Consider the following 21,207-nt stretch of genomic DNA (forward strand, 5'->3'; position numbering starts at 1 on the left):
CAATTGTGTAAAACACATTTATATATTCGTTGCCCTCTTCATTCTCAAAACTCGCTTTCTGCTTGGGTTCCTGGAATCAGCTCCTCATTTTCCTTTTTCCCCTCCCTTCCCCTCCTTCATGAACCCTTGATAATTTATAAATTATTATTGATCTTACACTGCCTGTTGTCTCCCTTCACCACTTTTCTGTTGCCCATTCCCCAGGGAGGAGGTTATATGTAGATCCTTGTGATCGGTTCCCCCTTTCTACCCCCCCTTCCTTCCTGGTATCGCCACTCTCACCACTGGTCCTGAGGGGTTCACCTGTCCTGGATTCCCTGTGTTTCCAGTTCCCATGTATATCACTGTGCATCCTCTGGTCTAACCATGTTTACAAAGTAGAGTTGGGGTCATGATATGTGGGGGGAGAAAGCGTTTAAGAACTAGAGGAAGGTTTTGAGTTCATTATTGCTACACTGAACCCTGAGTGACTCATCTCCTCCCCACTACCCCTCTGCAAGGGATGTCCAGTTGTCTACAGATGGGCATTGGGTCCCCATCACGCACGCACTCCCCTCATTCACGATGATATGATCCCCCCCGCCTTTGGTGCTTGAAACCTGGTCCCCTCGGCCCTTCATGATCACACATGTTGGTGTGCTGCTTCCATGTGGGCGTTGTTGCTTCTGGACTAGATGGCTGCTTGTTTACTTTCAAGCCTTTAAGACCTGGACCCTATATCTCTCTATAGTTGGGCACCTTTGCCCAGTATTTTAATGCGTTTTTGGTCATAATTATTTTGAGCACCGTATATATTAGGTAAGTTAGCTTTTTGTTAATGAATCATACAACACAATTTCCTGGCTTGTCATTTACCATATATACTCGAGAATAAGCCAACCTGAGTATCATCCGAAGCACCTAATTGCAAAAACTGCATTAAAAATGTGCTGATTTGATAAGTTTTGACTTATATTTTGGAATTTTGATTATGTATAATTTAAAAAACTTAAGTTGTCTGTTTTCTCAGTTTTTCTTTCATGACTGGAAGTTTTTTTATATTTTAGAAAGATGTATTCCACTTAATGGTAATAAAATAATTTATTCCTTCTCTGTGGTTTCAATTCAATCTTTGGCCCATTTGAAATATATAATGAATGCATTGTAAGGAATGCAGACATTTGTTCTGGGTGTTTATCATTTTCTACTGTGCTTTTTAAAGTTTTATTTAATATTTTACTGTATACTCACTGATAAGACATGCTATGTTTATTATATACTAAAATCATGTGTATTTTGGGGAGAGGGATCATTTTGGATTTTCTGCTTTGTTCCAATTACCTGTTTATTCATAGCCATATTTTTTTATTCAATCATACTCTTTTAATTACTGATTAATTACTAGTGCAATATAGTGTTTTTTTATTTCAGGGATCGGCAGTATAGTGTATTTTTAATATCTCTTAGAGCAGACTAGGTACCACTCTCATAGCTCAAAGTAAATTTTTAAGGGAATTCTTCTTGGCTTTGGGTGAATTTTATGAGCATGAGTATATATTAAATATAATTTGTTAAATGTTCGTCTTTTTAGAGAAACGAATCGAACTGAAAATGCTAAACCGAGGGGGAGAGGACGATTCCAGAAACCTAAACCCAGTTTATCAAGAGCTGTTGTGAAGACACCAGCTATTTCCCACAGCAAACCAGCCCCAGAGAGCAAGAGTTCCCATGCAGAAACTTCAGTTGAGAAGGTATGGAGTGAAAGCTTTCATCCCCTACCATCAAGTTGATGCCGACACATAGTGACCCTGAGGCCAGGGTGGAACTGCCCTTGGGAGTTTTCCAGACTGTGACTGTTTGTAGGGGTAGAAAACTCCCATCTTTTCCCCACAGAGTGGCTGGTAGTTTCAAACTGCTGACCTTGCGGGTTGTAGCTTACCATATAACCACTGTGCCACCAGGACTTTGATAGAAACCAAAATATAGAATTTTTTCCTAAAAAGCAGGGAAAATTTTTATAGTGTATAATTACAAAGTATTGCTACTTAACCAGAGATTAAGAACTGACAAATCCGTTATATTTATTCTTACTTTATTTCCCATTTATGTATTTTTTGGGGAAGCTAAGGTGCAGATATCTTCTGTAATGATCAATCTATCCTTGGCTTACTTATATAAAATTTTTATTGAAATTATTTTGAAACCAACTATACATAAATGATAAGCTTGAGAAGACAAAGTATCAGAAGCATTCAAAGACCCGGAGTTAAAAAGTAAAAGGGTACAATTCCCTTAGCACGTTTTACAGAAGAAATTGAAGCCTGGACTTTGAATCGTAAGGAGCCCATAGGCCCAAACTTGAGTAATGCAGGAAGTGTACGTACAAAAGGAAGTGATACACAGGAAGAAGTCCACGCTGCACTGAAGGCAGTGATGGAAAATAAAGCTCTGGAAGTTGATGGAATACCAATTGAAATGTTTCAGCAAATGGGTGCAACTCCGGAAGGTCCCACTCATTCTTGCCAATGAGATTCTGGCTCAGTGACACTCCTATTTGTGCTCTTGTGATGGAATGATGACCCAGCAGAAGGTGTACATTATGAAACAATAATCTTAATATCATGCAAGGAAAATTTTGATGAAGATAATTTAAAAATGGTTACAGCATAAATTAGGCAGGATCTGACAGAAGGTCAAACTAGATTCAGAAGAAAATCTGGAAGACAGAATATTATTGTTAGATGGATCTTGGCTGAAAGCAGAGAGGATCAGAAAGATGCTTACATGTGTTTTGTTGACTATGTAAAGGCATTTGACCATGAGGTTTATAAAAAATAATGGATAATATTGAGAAGAATTGTGCTTATGTGGAACCTGTACATGGACTAAGGGGCAGTTGATGCAGCAGAACAAGGATGTACTGCTTGATATAAAATCAGCCAAGGTGTGTGTCAACGTTGTGTTCTTTCTTCATAGTTACATTCTGTGTGCTAATCAAGTGACCTAGACACTAGACTGCATCAGGAAAGCATGGCGTCAGAATCAGAGTAATGTGTATTTGACAACCTGCAAAATGAAGGTGACAGCCTTGCTTGCAGAAAGTGAGGACGCACTTAAAGTGACTTGACGTACTTAAACTGGATGAATACTGAACACAACACCCTTCAGGATAGATGACATCATAAAATGAAAAATCTTCACAACTGCACTAGTTAGCCACATTATGGTAAATGGAGGAAAGACTGGACTTGTCAGGAATTTTATTTTATCTATAATCAACACCCATGGAAACAGCAGTCAAGAAATAAAATGACATATTTCAGTGGGAAAATCTGTTGGCAAAAGAGTAGTGTATCTTTTCTTTATAGTGTTAAAAAGCAAATGGTTTCAAAGAGGTCAGAGCTAGTGATAAGGACTAACTGAGGAGAATGGACAGGAGCCCTAGTGACATGGGGGATTATGCGCTGGCCTGTCCACCACAGGTCAGCAGCTCCACAGTACCAGATGTGCTGCTGGGGAGCGAAGCTTTCTGCTCCTGTAAAGTTGTGCAGCTGGAGAAAAACCACAAGGGCAGTTCTGCTCTGTCTTAAAAGGATGCAGTGAGTGGGAATCTGCACAGTGGCAGTGAGTTCTAATAATTTATGCATGTGAATTATGATGTTGGTGAAAAAGATTGAGCATTCCATGTACTGCCGGAAAACCAAACAGATCTACCGAATGCTTCTCCGACGTGAGGATGGTGTGGCTTCGTCCAGTACTTTAGACATGTCATTAGGAAAACCATGCTTTGGAGAAGGAAATCAGTTTTGGTAAAGTAGAAAATTGAGAAAAGAAGACAGCACTTAAAGAGGTTGATTGACACAGTGAGTGCAGTAATAGGCTCTAATATGGCATGTATTTTGAGGATGACGCAGGACTGAGCAGTTGTTTATCCTGCTGTACATAAGGCTACCGCAAGGCCTAGATGACCCAGTGACACCTAGCAAAAGCAATCCAAGGAAATTAAAAAATTTGTGGAAAAATTGAATAATGGAATTTATAAACACAGGTAGGAAATTGGATAAATGATGTGACACTGAAGGGCTGTGGTCATTGAAATGAAAACATTGCGTATGAATTGTTGAATGGAACAGTGATGATCTGCACGGCAAGTTTTACTTTCGTCTAATTTACAGTGAGATGTCTAAAAAAGCAAAAAATAAGATAATTGAATTTATCCATGACATTTGGAGGCCTTCTTGTACATAAAAGTATTAATTACTCATTTGTATGCAGGCACTCATGCATATGTGATCTCCCTTCTGTGCTTGTGAAGATTTCATTAGTTTTTAAATTATGCTTAAGATTGGGTCTGATTGATCTTTTTAACGGATGTTATTGTGTTAAACTATTTTCAACTTAATCATTCCTCTACTTTTGTACTTCTGATGCTATTTCCATTAAAACTAAGTGTTGCAAAATAAAAGTAAACAATTTTGTAAATAGGTCTTTAAAAATTTTTTTATAATAGGTCTTTCTTTGGAGACCATGTAATTGATAGATTTCAAAGAATATTTTAAATAATTTTAGGGCTCAGCTTTTGCATTGTCAAATTGATATTCAAAAAGAATCTGTTGTGCAAGCATTTAAATTTTTTTTAATTAAATAATTTTATTGGAAGCTCTTACAGCTCTTATCACAATCCATACATCCATCCACTGTGTCAAGCACATTTGTACATATGTTGCCATCATCATTTTCAAAACATTTTCTTTATACTTGAACCCTTGATATCAGCTCATTTTCATCCTTCCCCCCACCTTCCCTCCTTCATGAACCCTTGATAATTTATAAATTTCTTTTTCATGTCTTAACACTGACTGCTGTCTCCCTTCACCCACTTCTCTTTTGTCCGTCCCCTTGGGAGGGGGTTATACTTAGATCATTGTGATCAGTTTTCTCTTTCTTCCCCTACCTTCCCCTTCCCCTCCTGGTATGGCTACTCTCATTATTAGACCTGAAAACAGGTTTATCAGTCCTGAATCCCCTGTGCTGCAAGTTCATATGTGTACCCGTGCACATGCTCTGGTATAGCCAAATTTGTAAAGTAGAATTGAGGTCATGATAGTGGGCGGGAGGAAGCATTACAGAAATAGAGGAAAGTTATGTGTTTCATTGGTGCTACACTGCATCCTGACTGGCTCGTCTCTTCCTTGTGACTCTTCTGTAAGGGGATGTCCAGTTGTCTACAGATGGACTTTGAGTCTCCACTCCATGCTATCCCCCTATTCATATTGATAAATGATTTTTTGTTGTGGGTCTTTGATGCCTAATACCTGATCCCATCGACACTTCATGATCACACAGGCTTGTGTACTTCTTCCATGTGGGCTTTGTTGTTTCTCAACTAGATGTCCGCGTGTTTATCTTCAAGCCTTTACAAACCCAGATGCTATATCTTTTGATAGCCAGGCACCATCAGCTTTCTTCACCACGTTTGCTTATGCACCCATTTTGTCTTCACTGATTGTTGGGAAGCTGAACATCACAGAACTCTGGGTTATTAGAGCAAAGTGTTCTAGTGTTGAGGGAGTACTTGAGTAGAGGCCCAATGTCAGTTTGCTGCCTTAGTACTTAACATGTAAGCATATGCACATAGATCTATTTCCCTATCGTTATGTATAAATATATTTATATATGTACATGCCTGTATTTAGACCTGTCTAAATGTCCTTGCTTTCTAGTTCTTTCCTCTATGTCCTTTTACTTTTTTCTTGTCCCACTATCATGTTCTGCCTTCATTCAGGTTTCATTAATTTCTCTCTGCTACATTAGCCTTGATTAAACCCCACCTGTCATCTGACGTCCTCTTTGCCATTGACTTTAGATCACTGTTGTTCCCTTGTCCCTGGGTTTGTTAACACCCACTTCCTTTCCCCTGCCTCTCCCTCTGCTGTGTCCTCCCTCTTCAGTCATGGGTCCTGTTCTTTTCTCCTCCAGATTGTTTATTCCGCTTACCTTATTTCAGTAGACTTGCAGAGACAACACTAAATACAGAAACAAGACAAAGCAAAAGAAAACAAAAAGCTAAAACAACCCAAAAAAGCTTAGTACAGGCATGTACATATATAAATATATTTATATAAAATGATAGGGAAATAGATCTATGTGCATATACTTAGTTATAGAAAATTTAGAAATGCCTTTTTACATATAAATTTAAAAGTTCTCATAATTTTAATATACTTTATACTGTGCTGGTATATAGGTAACATTTTAATATATATCCAACTTAAAAATTGAATAGTAGTAATAAATTTTGTATCCTGGTATTTAATATTTCTTAAATATTTTTCTATGTCATTAAGCATCTTTTGAATGGCTTTTAAGTGACTTCATGATGTAATTATTTTTTCTAGAATAGAATCTTAGTATTACTGGGTAAAATAGCCTGGACATTAGTATTACTGGGTAAAATAGCATGGACATTCTTAAGGGCATTATTCATTTTAGCAAAAGGCTTTCAGAAAGGATTTTACTAGTGTGTGCTCTCATCAATAATGTATGTGATTGTTTTAACATATTCACACCTGCATTTAGGATTTTAAAAATCTCTTAATTAGAAGTACAGAAATGGGTATCATTATTTTATTTTACTACTGTTTGATTCTTAGAAAGTTTAAACATATAGATAACCTGTAAAAATTTAAATTCATAGATTCACATGGGAAAGGATAAAATGAGTACAGATGAGAATTTGGGAACAGAGAATTCAAAGAAAGAGAACTCAGAAGCTGAAACAATATCTGAGTAAGTATTTCAGGAAGTAGAATTACAAAAATAACTCTTAGGAATGAATGATTGCAATAGCTTGTAGCTTGTTTTCTACTTAATAACATCTGAATTTTATTTTCCATTGGTGTATCATAGTCCATTTTTAGTATACATGATATTGAATCACTTATACATTGTATATTTGTAATTATAGAAAACATTTTTGATATGGATCCATTAAATCATCTATTTTTCTCTCACCTTCTTAACAAGAGTTTCAAAGAGTCTTGTTCGATAAACTAGGAGTTAAGCTATGCTCCTGAGTAATTTCTTTAAAGCAAGAGTTTTCAAAAGAAAATATTTAATTTGGAGTCGAGATCTAGACTGGGCCTTGCCCACTATCAATCCGAATTGTGCTGTACCAGGAACCTGCCCGTGGAGCCATCATGTTGACTATTTCTTGGGAGGCGTGTATCACACAGTTAGATTTTGAGTGAGGATTAGTATCTGTGTTTGCCAGGTATGGGTTTTCCTAAGTTTATAGTGAAAGTTTTATTTTTTAAGTGCTTTTTATAGTAAGGTATCTGGGACCAGGTAGCTGCTAACAACTTGGTGTAGTTGTGTAAGTATCTTTGGGTTCCATTTTAAATGGATAAGTTCCTCATTTTGGGGAGAAGAAAATACATTAAAATGAGTATTCATAAAAATACTTTATGAATTCAGAATAAATCTTTATCCACTTTTAATTGTTCTAGTTCAAGTGAAAACATTTGTGTGAAGGAAGATAATCAACCAAAGACATCCAGACCTGCACGACTAACAAGGGGCCGATTGCAAAAGCCAAAGCCAAATGTAGGTAAAATTGCTGAAAAGAAAGAAATTCTAATATCCCAGGAAAAAGTTGGATCTGATGGAGAAAAGAATGAAAAGGAATCATGTATCAACAAAGGTGTAAGTATTCGATCCCTTCTGCTTTTTTGGGGGGGCGTCTGTTGCTAAATAATTCATAGCCTCTGGATAAACCTCTCTGTTCCTTTTTAAAACAGTAATTGCATGATTTGTCTCCGTGCATCATTTATTAACTTAGTGGCCAAATTCTTGGTAGTAAAACAGCCTTGCTAAGCATGAAACCACTTCTCTGACCCCTCTGAATTGTTGAGTAGTTCCATAATGGTAATCTGCTTTCCACTGGTTTTGTTTGAACTTGCTTTCCCCTGTTGTTTAGCAGGGACTTGAAGTCCTCCCCCTTTTGGAACTAGAGGAGCCGTGGTGGTGGGGTTGTTACATGCTGGGCTGCTAACTGCAAAGCAGGCAGTTTGAAATCACCGCTGCTCTGAAGGAGAACGACAGGGCTTTCTATCCCTGTAAAAATTTCCAGTCTTTGTGACGGATAACTTCCTCATAATGACTTGATGGCAGTGGGTTTGGTTTTCTTTTTTAAAAAAAAATATACATAGAAATGTGAATTTTTAAAATTGACTGATACATAATAGAATGTTAAAAGCAAAGTTAAAATAAACATCTAAAGATGAGTATAAATTTCAGATTATTTATAACAACAACTAATTTTTATGATCAGAGTAAGAGTTGGCATAATTTTGAAGTTTGAGGTTCTTCTGTTGTAATTTTCACAGCCTCTAATTTAGTTCTGATATTTAGAAAGCTAGCTTATAAATTCAACAGCTAACACGGAAGCAATTACTTGCTTTCTGGTTTGGAGATCAGAATGAGCCTTTTAGATGCTGTAACGGTATGGCTTAGGAAATGTCTAAGCTATCTAAAGGAAAATGATAGAAGGCATCCCTTGAGTTTCATTTTAATATTTGAAAATTTTACCATCTTCTATTTATTGAACAGAATTTTAAGTAAGTCTTTGATTAATATGTGCTTCAATGTGAAATCTAAAGTTAAATTTATTTTTTATTAAGACTTCTGAACAGGTAGACGATCAGTCATGTAAAATTTTTGATGGTGGAGATGTTCCATCACAGTCTGAGAGAAAAGTTATTTCTTACCAAGATGTGCAACCAGATGAATCTAAGACTCGTAATGAATGTCTAAGGTGAGCAGTATCTTTTTAATTTTTAAATCATTTTATTGGAAGCTTGTACAACTCTAATCACACACAATCCATAAATACATCCATTGTGTCAAGCACATTTGTACATTTGATGTCATCATCATTCTCAAAAGAGCAGTATCTTATTGACTATATAATTTTGAACTTTTACATAAAGTTGTATCGATTATTAATAACATTTTAAAAGTCTACACATTAAGTTATATAATACGTAAAATTTAAAAATAAAAATTTTATATTTCAAGTCTAGGTCATAACCTTCATGTGATTTTCTTAGTTATGGGTAGCTTGGAATGAGTTACGCAGTATAAATTAGATGGTGCTAACTTGATTAGAAGCCCTGGTGGTTTAATAGTTTAACTATTATGCTTAAGAAGTGATTCTAATGTTAACTAAAAAGTCAGCAGTTGGAACCCACCTGTTGCTCTGTGGGAGAAAGATGTGTCTGACTGCTTTTGTAAAGGTTTGCACCTTGTGAACCATGTGTGGCATTTCTGTCCTCCAGGGTTGGCAGGAAATGGAATTGTTCACTGGCAGTGGGTATGGTTTTGGGTAACATGGGAATATTTGTTACTTTGATTTTATTGTGATCATATGTATTGCCTTTATTTAAAATTTACATGTATCTTTTGTAAAACATACATATAGAAACCCATACTAAAACTCCCTGTGTTTTGTTATTTCCCCTCAAGAGAAGATTGATGGAATTACTAGCCAACTTTTTTTTAAGTTAGATAAAATACATACCTTAATTTGGGAATTTTTGATGCTATAAAAGCAGAGATAACAGAATAATGGATTCTCAAACCCACTACTCAGTTGGTCAGCAATTATTATTATTTTTGCTTTCTCTACTATTCCTTTGCTTTTTACTTCCTTTTCTAGAAACCTGCCTCTTTTAAAATTAGAAAATTAAACAAAACATAAAACATGTTTTATGAAAACAAAGCAAAACAAAAAACCCTATTTTATGACTCATTGACTGTGGATAGTGTCGCTTTGATAAATTAGGAGATTAAAATTTATTTATTATTATTTTCTTAAATCATTTTATTGGGGACTCATAGCTCCTATAACAATCTGTACTAGAAAATCTTTTGAAGCCTATTCTTGTAGGCTAATGTTTCATCCTGTGTACTTCGTATGAATATTTTGAGGTTTGTGTCATGGCTGATGGTTTATTTAATGAAGCTTTATTATTTTGTAAATGATTAAACTGTGTAATTTAGAAAGATAATATTTATGGACCTTGAAAGGTGTTTCGAGTTGTATTCCTATTCTTCCTACTTTCTCTACTTTTGTTCTTTCTTTGATTTTCTCCTTGAATTCTGTGATCCGAGGAGGACGTAATTTCTAGGTCTACTATGTGTTCTTAAAGTGAGAAGTAATTCATTTCAACTGTACATCTGGTTTTCAGTCTCAGATAATGCCCTTCAGTTAGTTGTGCACCTAATTGGAACTCTGTGAGAATGTTAGTATTCTTACTTTGGTATTTCAAGTTCCTACCACTATGCTCTGGCTTAGAAATATTTGCTGATTGGGAATTCTAATAGGTGTTATATTTATTTTTTATTTATCCATAACTGAAAAAACAAAACAAAAAACATACCAAACTCACTGCCATCGAGTTGATGCTGCCTCAGTGATCCTAGTTGCCCCTGTGGTTTTCTGAGACTATAACTGAAAGCCCCGCCTTGTTCCCACGAGCCCGGTTGGTTTCAAACTGCTGACCTTAAGGTTGGCAGCCAAACTAGCAACCATTATGTCATCAGGGCTCTTTTTAGTGTTCCACATGTAATTTAACAAAGGCCATACTTGTTCCCATTTTCCCTTGATTCTTATACCAAGACTGCTAGCATAGGAGCCTTACTACAGCTTGATGTTTCTGGAGGGAGATAAAAAGTATAAAAAACTGGAAAATAGAATGAAGTCCGTATATGACTAATTAAATTAAATTTCCTCTATCAGTTGGTATTGATGTTGCATTGAATATTACCACTTGCTAATGTTAATAATTGATGTGAACATCTTATTTTTTAAAACAAATTTAGTTTGAAAATCAATCTTTTTTCTAAGGAGCTGCCTTGTATTTTAAATAAATTCCGTTATTAAACAGTTGTTTCCAGGAGGAAGAATAAATTAGAGTCTAGAGAGTTTTCAATAAACAGTAGAATAATTTTAAATAAAGCTTAAAGCTTTTTTTAAAAAGTTGTGTATAGTTACACATTTAACTCAGTGGTTCTCAATGTGTGGATCGTGATCCCTTTGAGGATTGAAGGACTCTTTGACATGGGTCCAATAAGACCATCGGAAAACACTTATTTCCGATGTTCTTAGGAAATGAGAAACTGTTCCTCTATCGGTCTCCAGGCGGGTCTGCTCACATGCAGATACACCCACATGCAGATCATATGAGTACCTGGTGTGATGATATCATGGCGCCAACCCCATCATATACACCTCGTACAAATACAGGTGTATGTGACAGGGTTGGCACAATAATGTACTTATGCAGACCAGTCACACGTGTAGAGAGCAGCTACTGTGTAGAAAGCAGCTGTTGTGTTGAAAGCAGCTATTCTGTTAAAAACAGCTACTGTGTTGAAAGCAGCAGTATTGGAGGTAAAACGACACTTAATGAATTATAATTACATATTGGTTTTGTGATTAATCACTGCTTTAATTATGTTCAATTTGTAATAATGAAAATACATCTTCATAAAATATATTTACATTAAAATTAATAACTAGAAAAGTTATAGTTCTGAAGTAGCAACGAAAATAATTTTATGGTTGGGGTCACTACAACATGAGGAGCTGCATTAAAGGGTTGCGGCATTAGGAAGGTTGAGAACCACTGGTTTAACTTAACATTGCTGAAAAAGCTCAGTGTGTCATTTGATCTAGCTTTTGCACAAGAGTAATGATTTATTTTAAGTTGTTACTTGGAGCCTTTTTGTTTATAAATTTTTCGTGATCTCACCATCCACCATTATGGTAAGGGAAACCCAAAGGCAAACAAAGGAACTGTACCAAGAGAGTGTGCTTCTGCTTTTACTGAATATCAAGGTGCTTTTTTCAGGCTAGCAATTGTTTTATGACCAGTAGTGTTCAGTAAACCAAGAAATGCTCTCTATTTAATCTGTCCTGTTATCTACAATTACGTATTATGGAATCTCAAACATTAAGACTAAGCAATTGTGCTTGCTTCCGCATAACATATAATAGAATTAGACCATAAGCATTTCATACTTTAAATTTCATTTTAAATTATTTTTTAAAATCCAAGGAGGGACAACCTAATTCTTCCTAATAAGACTGAATTTTATTGAAATCATACTTCCATCTAGTTTTTTGAGATAGTGCTACTCTGGCCCCACAAATGATTTTTCAACTAGGTTCAAAACACGAATCTGGGGGAAAAATGGTAGAGAGAAAGAAATAGAAATAACAGACACCGTTTGCTCAAGTCTGATGCCGAGTATGGGGAAGTCTTTCCCAGGTAAGATTTGGATAGCATGATAGGGCTAACATTTAGAAAGGAATGATTCAAGGCCCACCAGCTGCTTCTCTGCATGGTGGGCTTGTTCTTGGTATTAGGGCCATAGAGTTGGATGCGACTCAAAGCAACACCATGTGTCACTGAACAAAACACTGCGGGTCCTGCACCATTCTCAGACTTGTTAGGGTGGAGCCCATTGTTGCTGCCATTACGTCAGTCGCTCGCATTTAGGGTCATCCTCTTTTTTGCTTTCCCTTTACTTTACCAAGTATAATGTCCTTCTCCAGGAACCCAATGCCTACTTCGAATGTATCCAAAGTGAGACAGTCGTGCCACCCGCAGATCTAAAGTAGTGATTTGGCTGCACTTTCCCCAAGAGTGTTGTTTGCTCACTGGCAGTCCATGGTCCTTGCATTATTCTTCACCAGCTCCATGATTTATGGGCATCAATTCTCTGGTCTTCCTTATTCATTGCTCAGCTTTCACACGGACAGGAGGCAATTGAAAATACCACAGCTTGCGTAAGGAGCAGCTTAGTAGTCAAGGGTCACTTTTAACAAGGTGTACCTTGTGCAGCAAATCTGAGTGACATTATTAATGGATATCTCCATGTATGTATCTGCCTATGTATACATTTGCCTGTAAAGAAGTCCATTAATCGAAATATATTTAACTGTTTTAAAATTTTACTGTAATTTCTAAAGATGGAATGTTTTTTCTTTAATTGTTGAAATGTCATCCATAGATTTCTGGGTCTGTGCTATTTTGTGTGTGTGTGAGAGAGAGCGGGGGAAAACTTGGTATCTCCTAACTCTATCACTGGCAAGTTGGTTTGAAACTTGTTTGTGTATCTTTTTTTGTAGCTTTCAAGAGGAAAATGAAGTAAAGATACTCAAACAAACCCCAGTTGTAAGGACTCGATTTAAAAAACCAAAACCAAATATAGGAAGAGGAACTGGAAAGAGAGAAATTTTCTCAAAGGAAGAGGTATCAGAGAAGATTCAGGCTTCTGGGGAAATGGAATCAGTTCTGAGAGAAATTCCAAGGCTAGAAACCTCACCAATGGAGAGTGTACCTGCAGAGACTGATAATTCTAAGGAAATAGCGACAGATTCAAAAGAAACTGGAAGAAGAGATGACTTTCTTAGTGAGAAGACACCAGAAATGATTGACCTCTCACTGGAAATGGAGACAAGTTTGAGAGAGACAGGACAAGAGATTTCCCCAAGAGAGAACATACCCAAAGTGATTGCTATCCCTGAGGAAAGAGAGTTGGAAGACACTAAAAGAGAACTATCCCCCCAGGAAAAAGTCCCCGAGGTGGTCCCAACTGTAGGTGAAGCAGAGAAAGCCTCAGAAAGAGCAGAAAGAGAGATTTCCCCAACCCAGAAGGTACCAGAAATAATTTCTGCTTCTGAGGAGAGAGCGAGAGATAGGGAAGAAATTGGAAAAAGAGAAATATCCCCACAACAAAAGAGCTCAGAGGAGGAGGTCAAGACTATGGGGGAAGTAGAGAAAGCTTTGAAAGAAACAGAGAGAGACATTTCCTCAACAAAAATACCAGAACGTATTGCTGCCCCTGAGGACAGAGAAGCAGATGTAGAAGCAATCCGAACGAGAGAAGCTTCCTCACAGAAAGAGATCCTGGAGGAAGTTACGATTATACATGAAATCGAGAAAGGTTTCCAAAAAACCGAAGGAGAAATTCCTTCAAGGAAACAGATGCCAGAGATGACTGTTGCTTCTGAGGAAAGTGAGCCAGACTTGGGAGAGACCGGAAGAAGAGAAATTGGAGAAAAAGAAGCTTCCTCACAGGAGATCTTGGAGGAGCTTAAGACGCTAGATGAAACGGAGAAACGTTTCCCCACAACTGACATTTCTCCTAGGAGGAAGAGCCCAGAAACGATGCCAGCCCGGGAGGAAACTGGAAGAAGGGAAACGGGAGCAAGAGAAGCTTCCTCAGCGGAAGGAAACCGAGAGGAGGGCAGGGCGGTGGGCCGCAGCGCGCAGAGAGGCTCTCCACGGAGGAGGAGGAGGAGGAGGAGACCCGCAGCCAAGGACGCAGGCGCAGAAGACAGTGGAAGGAGCGAACCCCCCCCACGGGAGCGGGCCCCCGGGGCTCCCGAGAAGAAGGCGGAGGCGGACTTGAGAGGAACCAGAAGACCGGTGTCCCCGAGGGAGAAGCCGCCCTTCGCCACCGCCAGCCCCGAGCACGAGCACTGGAGGGCAGGCTCCGACGGAGTGGCCCGGGAGGCGAGGATGTCCCCACGCCAGCCGCCCCATGGGACCTCAGGCCCCGAGGGGGCAGACGCCCACCTGCTGGCAGCGGCCCCCGCAGAGGCTTGTCCTTGCTCTATGTCTGCAGGGACCGGCCAGGAGGGCGCGCCCCCCAGGATTGAGCGTGCAGCGGCAGAGGGCCGAGCCCCTGTGGGGGAGCGCGATGTGTTTCTGGGGGACAGTGTGTCCGGGTTGAGGACCATCATTGAGGAGATGGAGGCGGCCTTGAGAGGCGCCCGAAGAGAACTCTCATGTCATGCAGAGAGCAGTGCTACCCAGGGGTCGGCGGCCGATGTAACACCTGCCAAGGCCGTGCAGGCTGCCCCGACGGAAAGCGTTCCCCAGGAGGAGGCTGCCGGCCTCGGACGGAGCCCCGCGGAGCACCGGAGACCCCAGGAGGAAGCTACTGACCTCGGGGAGAGCCCCGGGGAGCACCGAGGACCCCAGGAGGAGGCTGCTGGCCTCGGACGGAGCCCCGGGGAGCTTCGAGGACCCCAGGAGGAGGATGCCGACCTCGGACGGAGCCCTGGGGAGCACCAAGGACCTCAGGGGGAGGATGCCAGCCTCGGGGAGGGCCCCGGGGAGCACCAAGGACCCCAGGAGGAAGCTGCCAGCCTCGGATGGAGCCCCGGGGAGCATCAAGGACCCCAGGAGGAGGCTGCCGGCCTCGGACGGAGCCCCGGGGAGCACCAAGTACCCCAGGAGGAAGATGCCGGCCTCGGACGGAGCCCCGGGGAGCACCAAGGACCCCAGGAGGAGGATGCCGGCCTCGGACGGAGCCCCGGGGAGCACCGAGGACCCCAGGAGGAGGATGCCGGCCTGGGACGGAGCCCCGGGGAGCATCGAGGACCCCAGGAGGAGGATGCCGGCCTCGGACGGAGCCCCGGGGAGAATCGAGGACCCCAGGAGGAGGATGCCGGCCTCGGACGGAGCCCCGGGGAGCACCAAGGACCCCAGAAGGAAGCTGCTGGCTTTGGGGAGAGCCCTGAGGAGCACCAAGGACCCCAGGAGGAAGCTGCCAGCCTCGTACGGAGCCCCGGGGAGCACCGAGGACCCCATAAGGAGGCTGCTGGCCTTGGGGAAAGCCCTGAGGAGCACCGAGGACCCCAGGAGGAAGCTGCCGGCCTTGGACGGAGCCCCGGGGAGCATCAAGGACCCCAGGAGGAAGCTGCCAGCCTCGTACGGAGTCCCCGGGAGCACCGAGGACCCCAGAAGGAGGCTGCTGGCCTTGGGGAGAGCCCTGAGGAGCATCAAGGACCCCAGGTGGAAGCTACCGGCCTTGGACGGAGCCCCGGGGAGCATCAAGGACCCCAGGAGGAGGCTGCTGGCCTCGGGGAGAGCCCCGGGGAGCATCAAGGACCCCAGGAGGAGGCTGCTGGCCTCGGGGAGAGCCCTGGGGAGCACCGAGGACCCCAGGAGGAAGCTGCCGGCCTCGGACGGAGCCCCGGGGAGCACCGAGGACCCCAGGAGGAAGCTGCCAGACCGAGTCCCAGGGAGCATCGAGGACCCCAGGGGGAGACTACCAGACGGAGCCCCAGGGAGCATCGGGGACACGAGGAAAAGACTGCCAGCTTTCCACGGAGCCCCAGCGAGCACCTTGGACACCAGGAGGAGGCTGCTTGCTTAGCGAGGAGCCCCGGGGAGCACCGAGGACCTCAGGAGGAAGCTGCCAGCCTTGGACGGAGCCCTGGGGAGCACCTAGGATCCCAGGAGGAAGCTACCAGCCTTGGGCGGAGCCCTGGGGAGCAACGAGGACCCCAGGAGGAGGCTACCAGACGGAGCCCCAGGGAGCATCGGGGACCCAAGGAAGAGACTGCAAGCTTTCCGCGGAGCCCCGAGGAGCACCTCGGACTCCAGGGGGAGGCTGCCGGCCTGGGACCGAGCCCCGGGGATCATTGTAGACCGCCGCCCTCGCCAGAAACACAGGTAGATTTCTTTCTGGTCTGTTGAATGTGAACTTCGCTGCTTCAGAGTGAAGTTGCGTACATGATTTCATGACTATTGCCCTTACATACAATTTCAAAAGCCCTAAAGGCCTAAAATCCCTTCTAGTCCATACATGTAGGTTTAAGGTTTTAAAGGAATTTAACAATTATTGTTCTTAATGTCAAAAATCTTTTATTAAAGCTTCCTACTTATTTGAAGTTTATTCTTTTGTAACCCTTTTGAGGACTTTTAAAAACTTTTCTTGACCAATAATGTGGGCAATAATGGTTTGGAAAAATCACAATACGTAATATCAAAGAGAGGGTTCCTAGTTTTAATATTTGTAAACTAAATGTTATTGTGCTTAAAGTGTTTAAACTTAGATTTTGTTTTTGTAAACTTAGATTTTTAAAAAAGAAAAACCTTTTGGCCTTTCATTGAAAAGCTAGAAATGTCTAAGGAATGTTGTACTTGTGCTGACTGGTTGTGACGGCTCCTCCAGAACACGAGCAGCAGCATACTACCAGTGGTGCCTGCCTCAGCTGAAGAAGAGAGACTTTCTGGGAAGGAAGTATCCAGTTGCTGGAGGAACTTAAAGGCTTCTTCGCCACCGCCTGAACTTAGTAAGACAGAAGACCAAGCGATACCGTTGCCAAACCTTCCAGAACAGTTTCCTGATACTAATGCAAGGTATGAGTTATAAGTGTGTATGTTTAAAGAAAAAATATATAGTTATACTTGAAAATTCTGATTTGAGCAAGACTGGGAGAAAAGGATGGAGGTCATTCTGACAGTTAATTGTCAGAATTGCTAACAGAATAGTATGTATGCAGCATACACACCTAAGTCTGTGTTGATTTGCTTGCACACCTGTGTTTTTTGGGTGCAAAGTAATATTGATTTTAGGCGTATAGCCTTATATTTTTAACCATTAGTCCAATCCCCCCCCCCCCCCCGCCAATTAAGAATTAGTAGGGTATGCTACTGCCAGTCTCTAAGGTTGTCCTAAGACTGGTCTCATAGTCCCTTCAATTCTCTCTAAAGCTTGATAATCCTTGTTCCAAAAGCAAATCTCTTCCTCAAGAGCAGAAGTCATTTGAAGTAAAAACAGCACCTTTTGTTAGAAGTCGATTCAAAAGACCAAAACCAAACCTAGCAAGAGCAACTTTAAAGAGAGAGACAACAGAAGCAGAAAAACACATACCTCGGGAGAAATTGGAAACGGATAAAATGGAAAATGTTGTGATACAACAGAAGAGTGAACAAGCGGACAACTACACATCGTCTCAAGATGTGAGTGCTATTTGACCGAATCACTTGTTTTGTGTAGTGTTGCCAATCAGCCCTTGGGTGGTACAGATGCTTGACATTTTGGGCTACTGACCAGAGGTAGGAGGTTCAAGGCTATCTCGAGGTGCCTTTATAGAAAAGGTTTGCAATCTGTTTCTGAAGAATTAACCATTGAAAACCCTGTGGCACACAGTTCTACTCTGACACACATGGGTCTCTGTAAATTGTAATCAACTCAACAGCAACTGGTTAGTGTTACTAAAATGAAACACCTGGAATTAAAATGTATAAATGTCTTCATATTACTTTACTGTGTGTGACATTGTTCCTGTGTTTGTCTTCACTGCTTCACATACTTTGTGACTCTGATGTCTGATGATGGGCCACTTTCATAAGAAGTTAAGAGGCCTGTGCTCTAGGTCGTGTTTTGACTTTTACTCACTAACCCTAACCAAGAGATGTGATGAGTTTTTTCATAGGAAAAATGGGAAGAATAATTGTTTATTACTGAGTTATGAAGATGAAATGAAACCTAAAAGCTTGCTATGTTTTATTTATTTGGTCCATAACAGATTAAGATTGTTTCAAAAATTTGAAATGAACTATAATAGTAAAAAATAGTGTTCCTACAACCTTGCCCTAGATCTTTAATGCTCCCCCACCCCCGACCCCCCACCAACTCTCATGACTCCCAATTCTATTTTACAAATCTGGCTAGACCAGAACATGTATACTTGTACAGATACGAGCTCACAACACAGGGAAGCCAGAACAGATAAACCCCTCAGGACCAATAAGGGGAGCAGTGATACTAGGAGGATAAGGGAAGGGGATTGGGAGTAAGGGGGAACGGATCATTGTAATCCACGAATGCCCCACCCCCGCATAGGGATGGACAGCAGAAAAGTGGGTGAGGGGAGACAGCAGTCAGTGAAAGACATGAACAAAAAAAGAATAATTTATAAATTATCAAGGGGACATGGGAAGGGAGGGTGGGGGTGGGAAGAAAATGCAAGGAGCTGATTCCAAGGGCTCAAGTAGAAAAAAAATGTTTTGAAAAAGATGACAACAACATATGTACAGTTGTGTTTGATTTAATTTATGCTGTATACCAGCATTTATACTTCTCAGTCTTACATTAAACAAATATTTGATATTTTCTGAGTATAAATTTTTTCATTGGAAACACCTGTACCGCCTAAGAACGGAGAGTTCGCTATGATGGCACACTTCTCTTTTCCACGTTAATCATGTAGCAATTTTGAATATAACTATACTTTTCTTTATAGATATGCTTTTTTGTAAATAATGAAATCATTAAAATCAAACCTTGTCTCTGGTTTTCCGTTTTATACATATGGGCTTCTGTCTTGAACAGTGCATAGAAATTTAACTTATTTTATGTGACTACATGTAAGTTGTAAGGAGCACTGGGGGCATTGGGCTGCTAACCACAGGCTCAGCAGTTTGAAACCACCGGCTGCTCTGAGGGAGAAAGACATGGCTTTGCTCCCTTCCGTAAGATTTATCAGGTCACTTTGCGTCGGAATGGACAGGCTCAGAAACCCAGAGGGACAGTTCTATTCCTGTTCTGTAGAGTTGCTGTGAGTCGGAATTGCGTTGATGGCATTGCATTTGTTTTTTTATTAGATGTTACATTATTCAAAATAAAACAAAATCCCACTGTCATGTAGTTGCTTCTAAGTCATGCGATCCTATAGGATGCTGTGATTGCCCCTAGAGTTTCCGAGCCTAAATCTTTATGGGTCAGCTAGCCTATCTTTCTCCTGAGGACGAGCTAGTGGATTTCAATTGCTGACCTGAAAGTTACAGCCCAACATTGAACCCATTACACCACCAAGGCTTCTGTGAAATTGTAAGGATCTTATAATAATTTATTCATTCAACTTTCTACTGATACTTTTTTCTGATACGCATCTCTATTACGTTGCTATAATAAATATACTTACCAGCATCAATTCAAGAGTGAGTTTTCTTTTTTTAATGTTTTATATATATATTTTCTTTTAAAAAATCATTTTTTTAATTTTGGGGGCTCATACAACTCTTATCACAACCCATATATACAACCATTGTGTCAAGCACATTTGTACATTTGTTGCCATCATCATTCTCAAAACATCTGCTTTCTACTTGAGACTGTGGTATCACCTCCTCTTTTTTTTCCCCTCCCTCCTCACTCTCACTCCTCACTCCCTCATGAACCCTTAATAAGTTACAAATTATCATTATTTTGTCATAACTTATATGACGTCTCTCTTCACCCACTTTTCTGTTGTCCAGCAGTGAGTTTTTAAATAAATTTCTAGATAATTGGGTATTTTTATAGCAGATAGTTCTAGAAGTGAAATTGTAAGGAATTTAACTTTTGGCAAAATAATGCACAGTTGTCCTTTACAAAGATTGTGCCAATTTATTCTTCTGCTAATGCTATGTGAGTACCTTTACTAACCCTGGATGGAATTTTTTAAATGACGTGCCTTTTAGAATGTGGCTTCCCTAATGATGTCAAAAGAAAAAGATGAATCGGATCACAAGGAGAAAAATGATATGCTATTACCATGTGTACTGACTGAAAAGAAGGTTTCACATTCATGTTCTTCTGAACCAGAAGAGGAGACTCGGTCTATACAAGCCCAGGAAAATGACTTGGTTTCTTCTACAGGGTAACCACTGATGTTTCTTCTATTATCTAATTAAGAATGATACTTCTTCATTTCAATTAAGGTTGTATTCACTTATTTATTTAAATTAAGGTTTAAAAATTGAAAGTCAAGATGAAGGATTTGTTGCTGTTGTCAGTTGCCATGTCATTGATCCTAACTCATGGTGACCTCATGTGTTAGAGAGAGGGATATCTCTGGAGTTGTCCTTGCTGTAATCTAAACAGAAACAGGTCGCCAGCCCCTTTCTGCCATGGCGCTGGTGTGCGAGTGCTGCATGAGTGTGAACTGCCCTGCTTTGGGTAAGCAGCTGAGTACAAAGGACCCAGGGTCCTTGTCTTCAAAACAAAGCTATTCCGTTTTTTTATCAATATAAGTAGCACAGTGCCTACGGTAGAATGTCAGATATTTGGAAATCCTAGCTCTGAATGCTTGCCTACATATATTCCTTGTGAAGATCCTGTCCAAATAATGCACATGTTTATAAGTATACAATCATTACGTTTTTGAGAATTATTGTTACAAAATACTATTTAATCAAAAAATAAATATTTTTATCTAATGGTACAAAACATTTTTTGAGACAGATTATTAGAAGAGTCACATTTTACATTTTTTAACAGTTTTGTTAGCACTTCATCTATATGCCCTGTAATTCCATAATTCAATCAGGTCAAGAGGACTTGTACATTTATCACCACAGTAAAATTTAAAAT

At 40.5% G+C, this 21,207-nt stretch overlaps 1 protein-coding gene across 2 annotated transcripts in view; it reads left to right on the top strand.

Moving 5' to 3' along the window:
• Positions 1 to 21,207, top strand: part of BDP1 (BDP1 general transcription factor IIIB subunit) — a 105,953-nt gene that overhangs the window by 37,798 nt on the left and 46,948 nt on the right. For both annotated transcript variants that reach the window (XM_075541151.1, XM_075541150.1), the window contains exons 13-20: positions 1,571 to 1,730; positions 6,677 to 6,768; positions 7,488 to 7,683; positions 8,661 to 8,794; positions 13,178 to 16,517; positions 17,020 to 17,207; positions 17,585 to 17,810; positions 20,316 to 20,494. In XM_075541151.1, the coding sequence (XP_075397266.1) occupies positions 1,571 to 1,730; positions 6,677 to 6,768; positions 7,488 to 7,683; positions 8,661 to 8,794; positions 13,178 to 16,517; positions 17,020 to 17,207; positions 17,585 to 17,810; positions 20,316 to 20,494 (4,515 nt within the window). The remainder of the gene's footprint in view (positions 1 to 1,570; positions 1,731 to 6,676; positions 6,769 to 7,487; positions 7,684 to 8,660; positions 8,795 to 13,177; positions 16,518 to 17,019; positions 17,208 to 17,584; positions 17,811 to 20,315; positions 20,495 to 21,207) is intronic.

The sequence above is a fragment of the Tenrec ecaudatus genome, chromosome 2 (assembly GCF_050624435.1).
Source record: "Tenrec ecaudatus isolate mTenEca1 chromosome 2, mTenEca1.hap1, whole genome shotgun sequence".
In the NCBI taxonomy this organism is placed as follows: domain Eukaryota; kingdom Metazoa; phylum Chordata; class Mammalia; order Afrosoricida; family Tenrecidae; genus Tenrec; species Tenrec ecaudatus.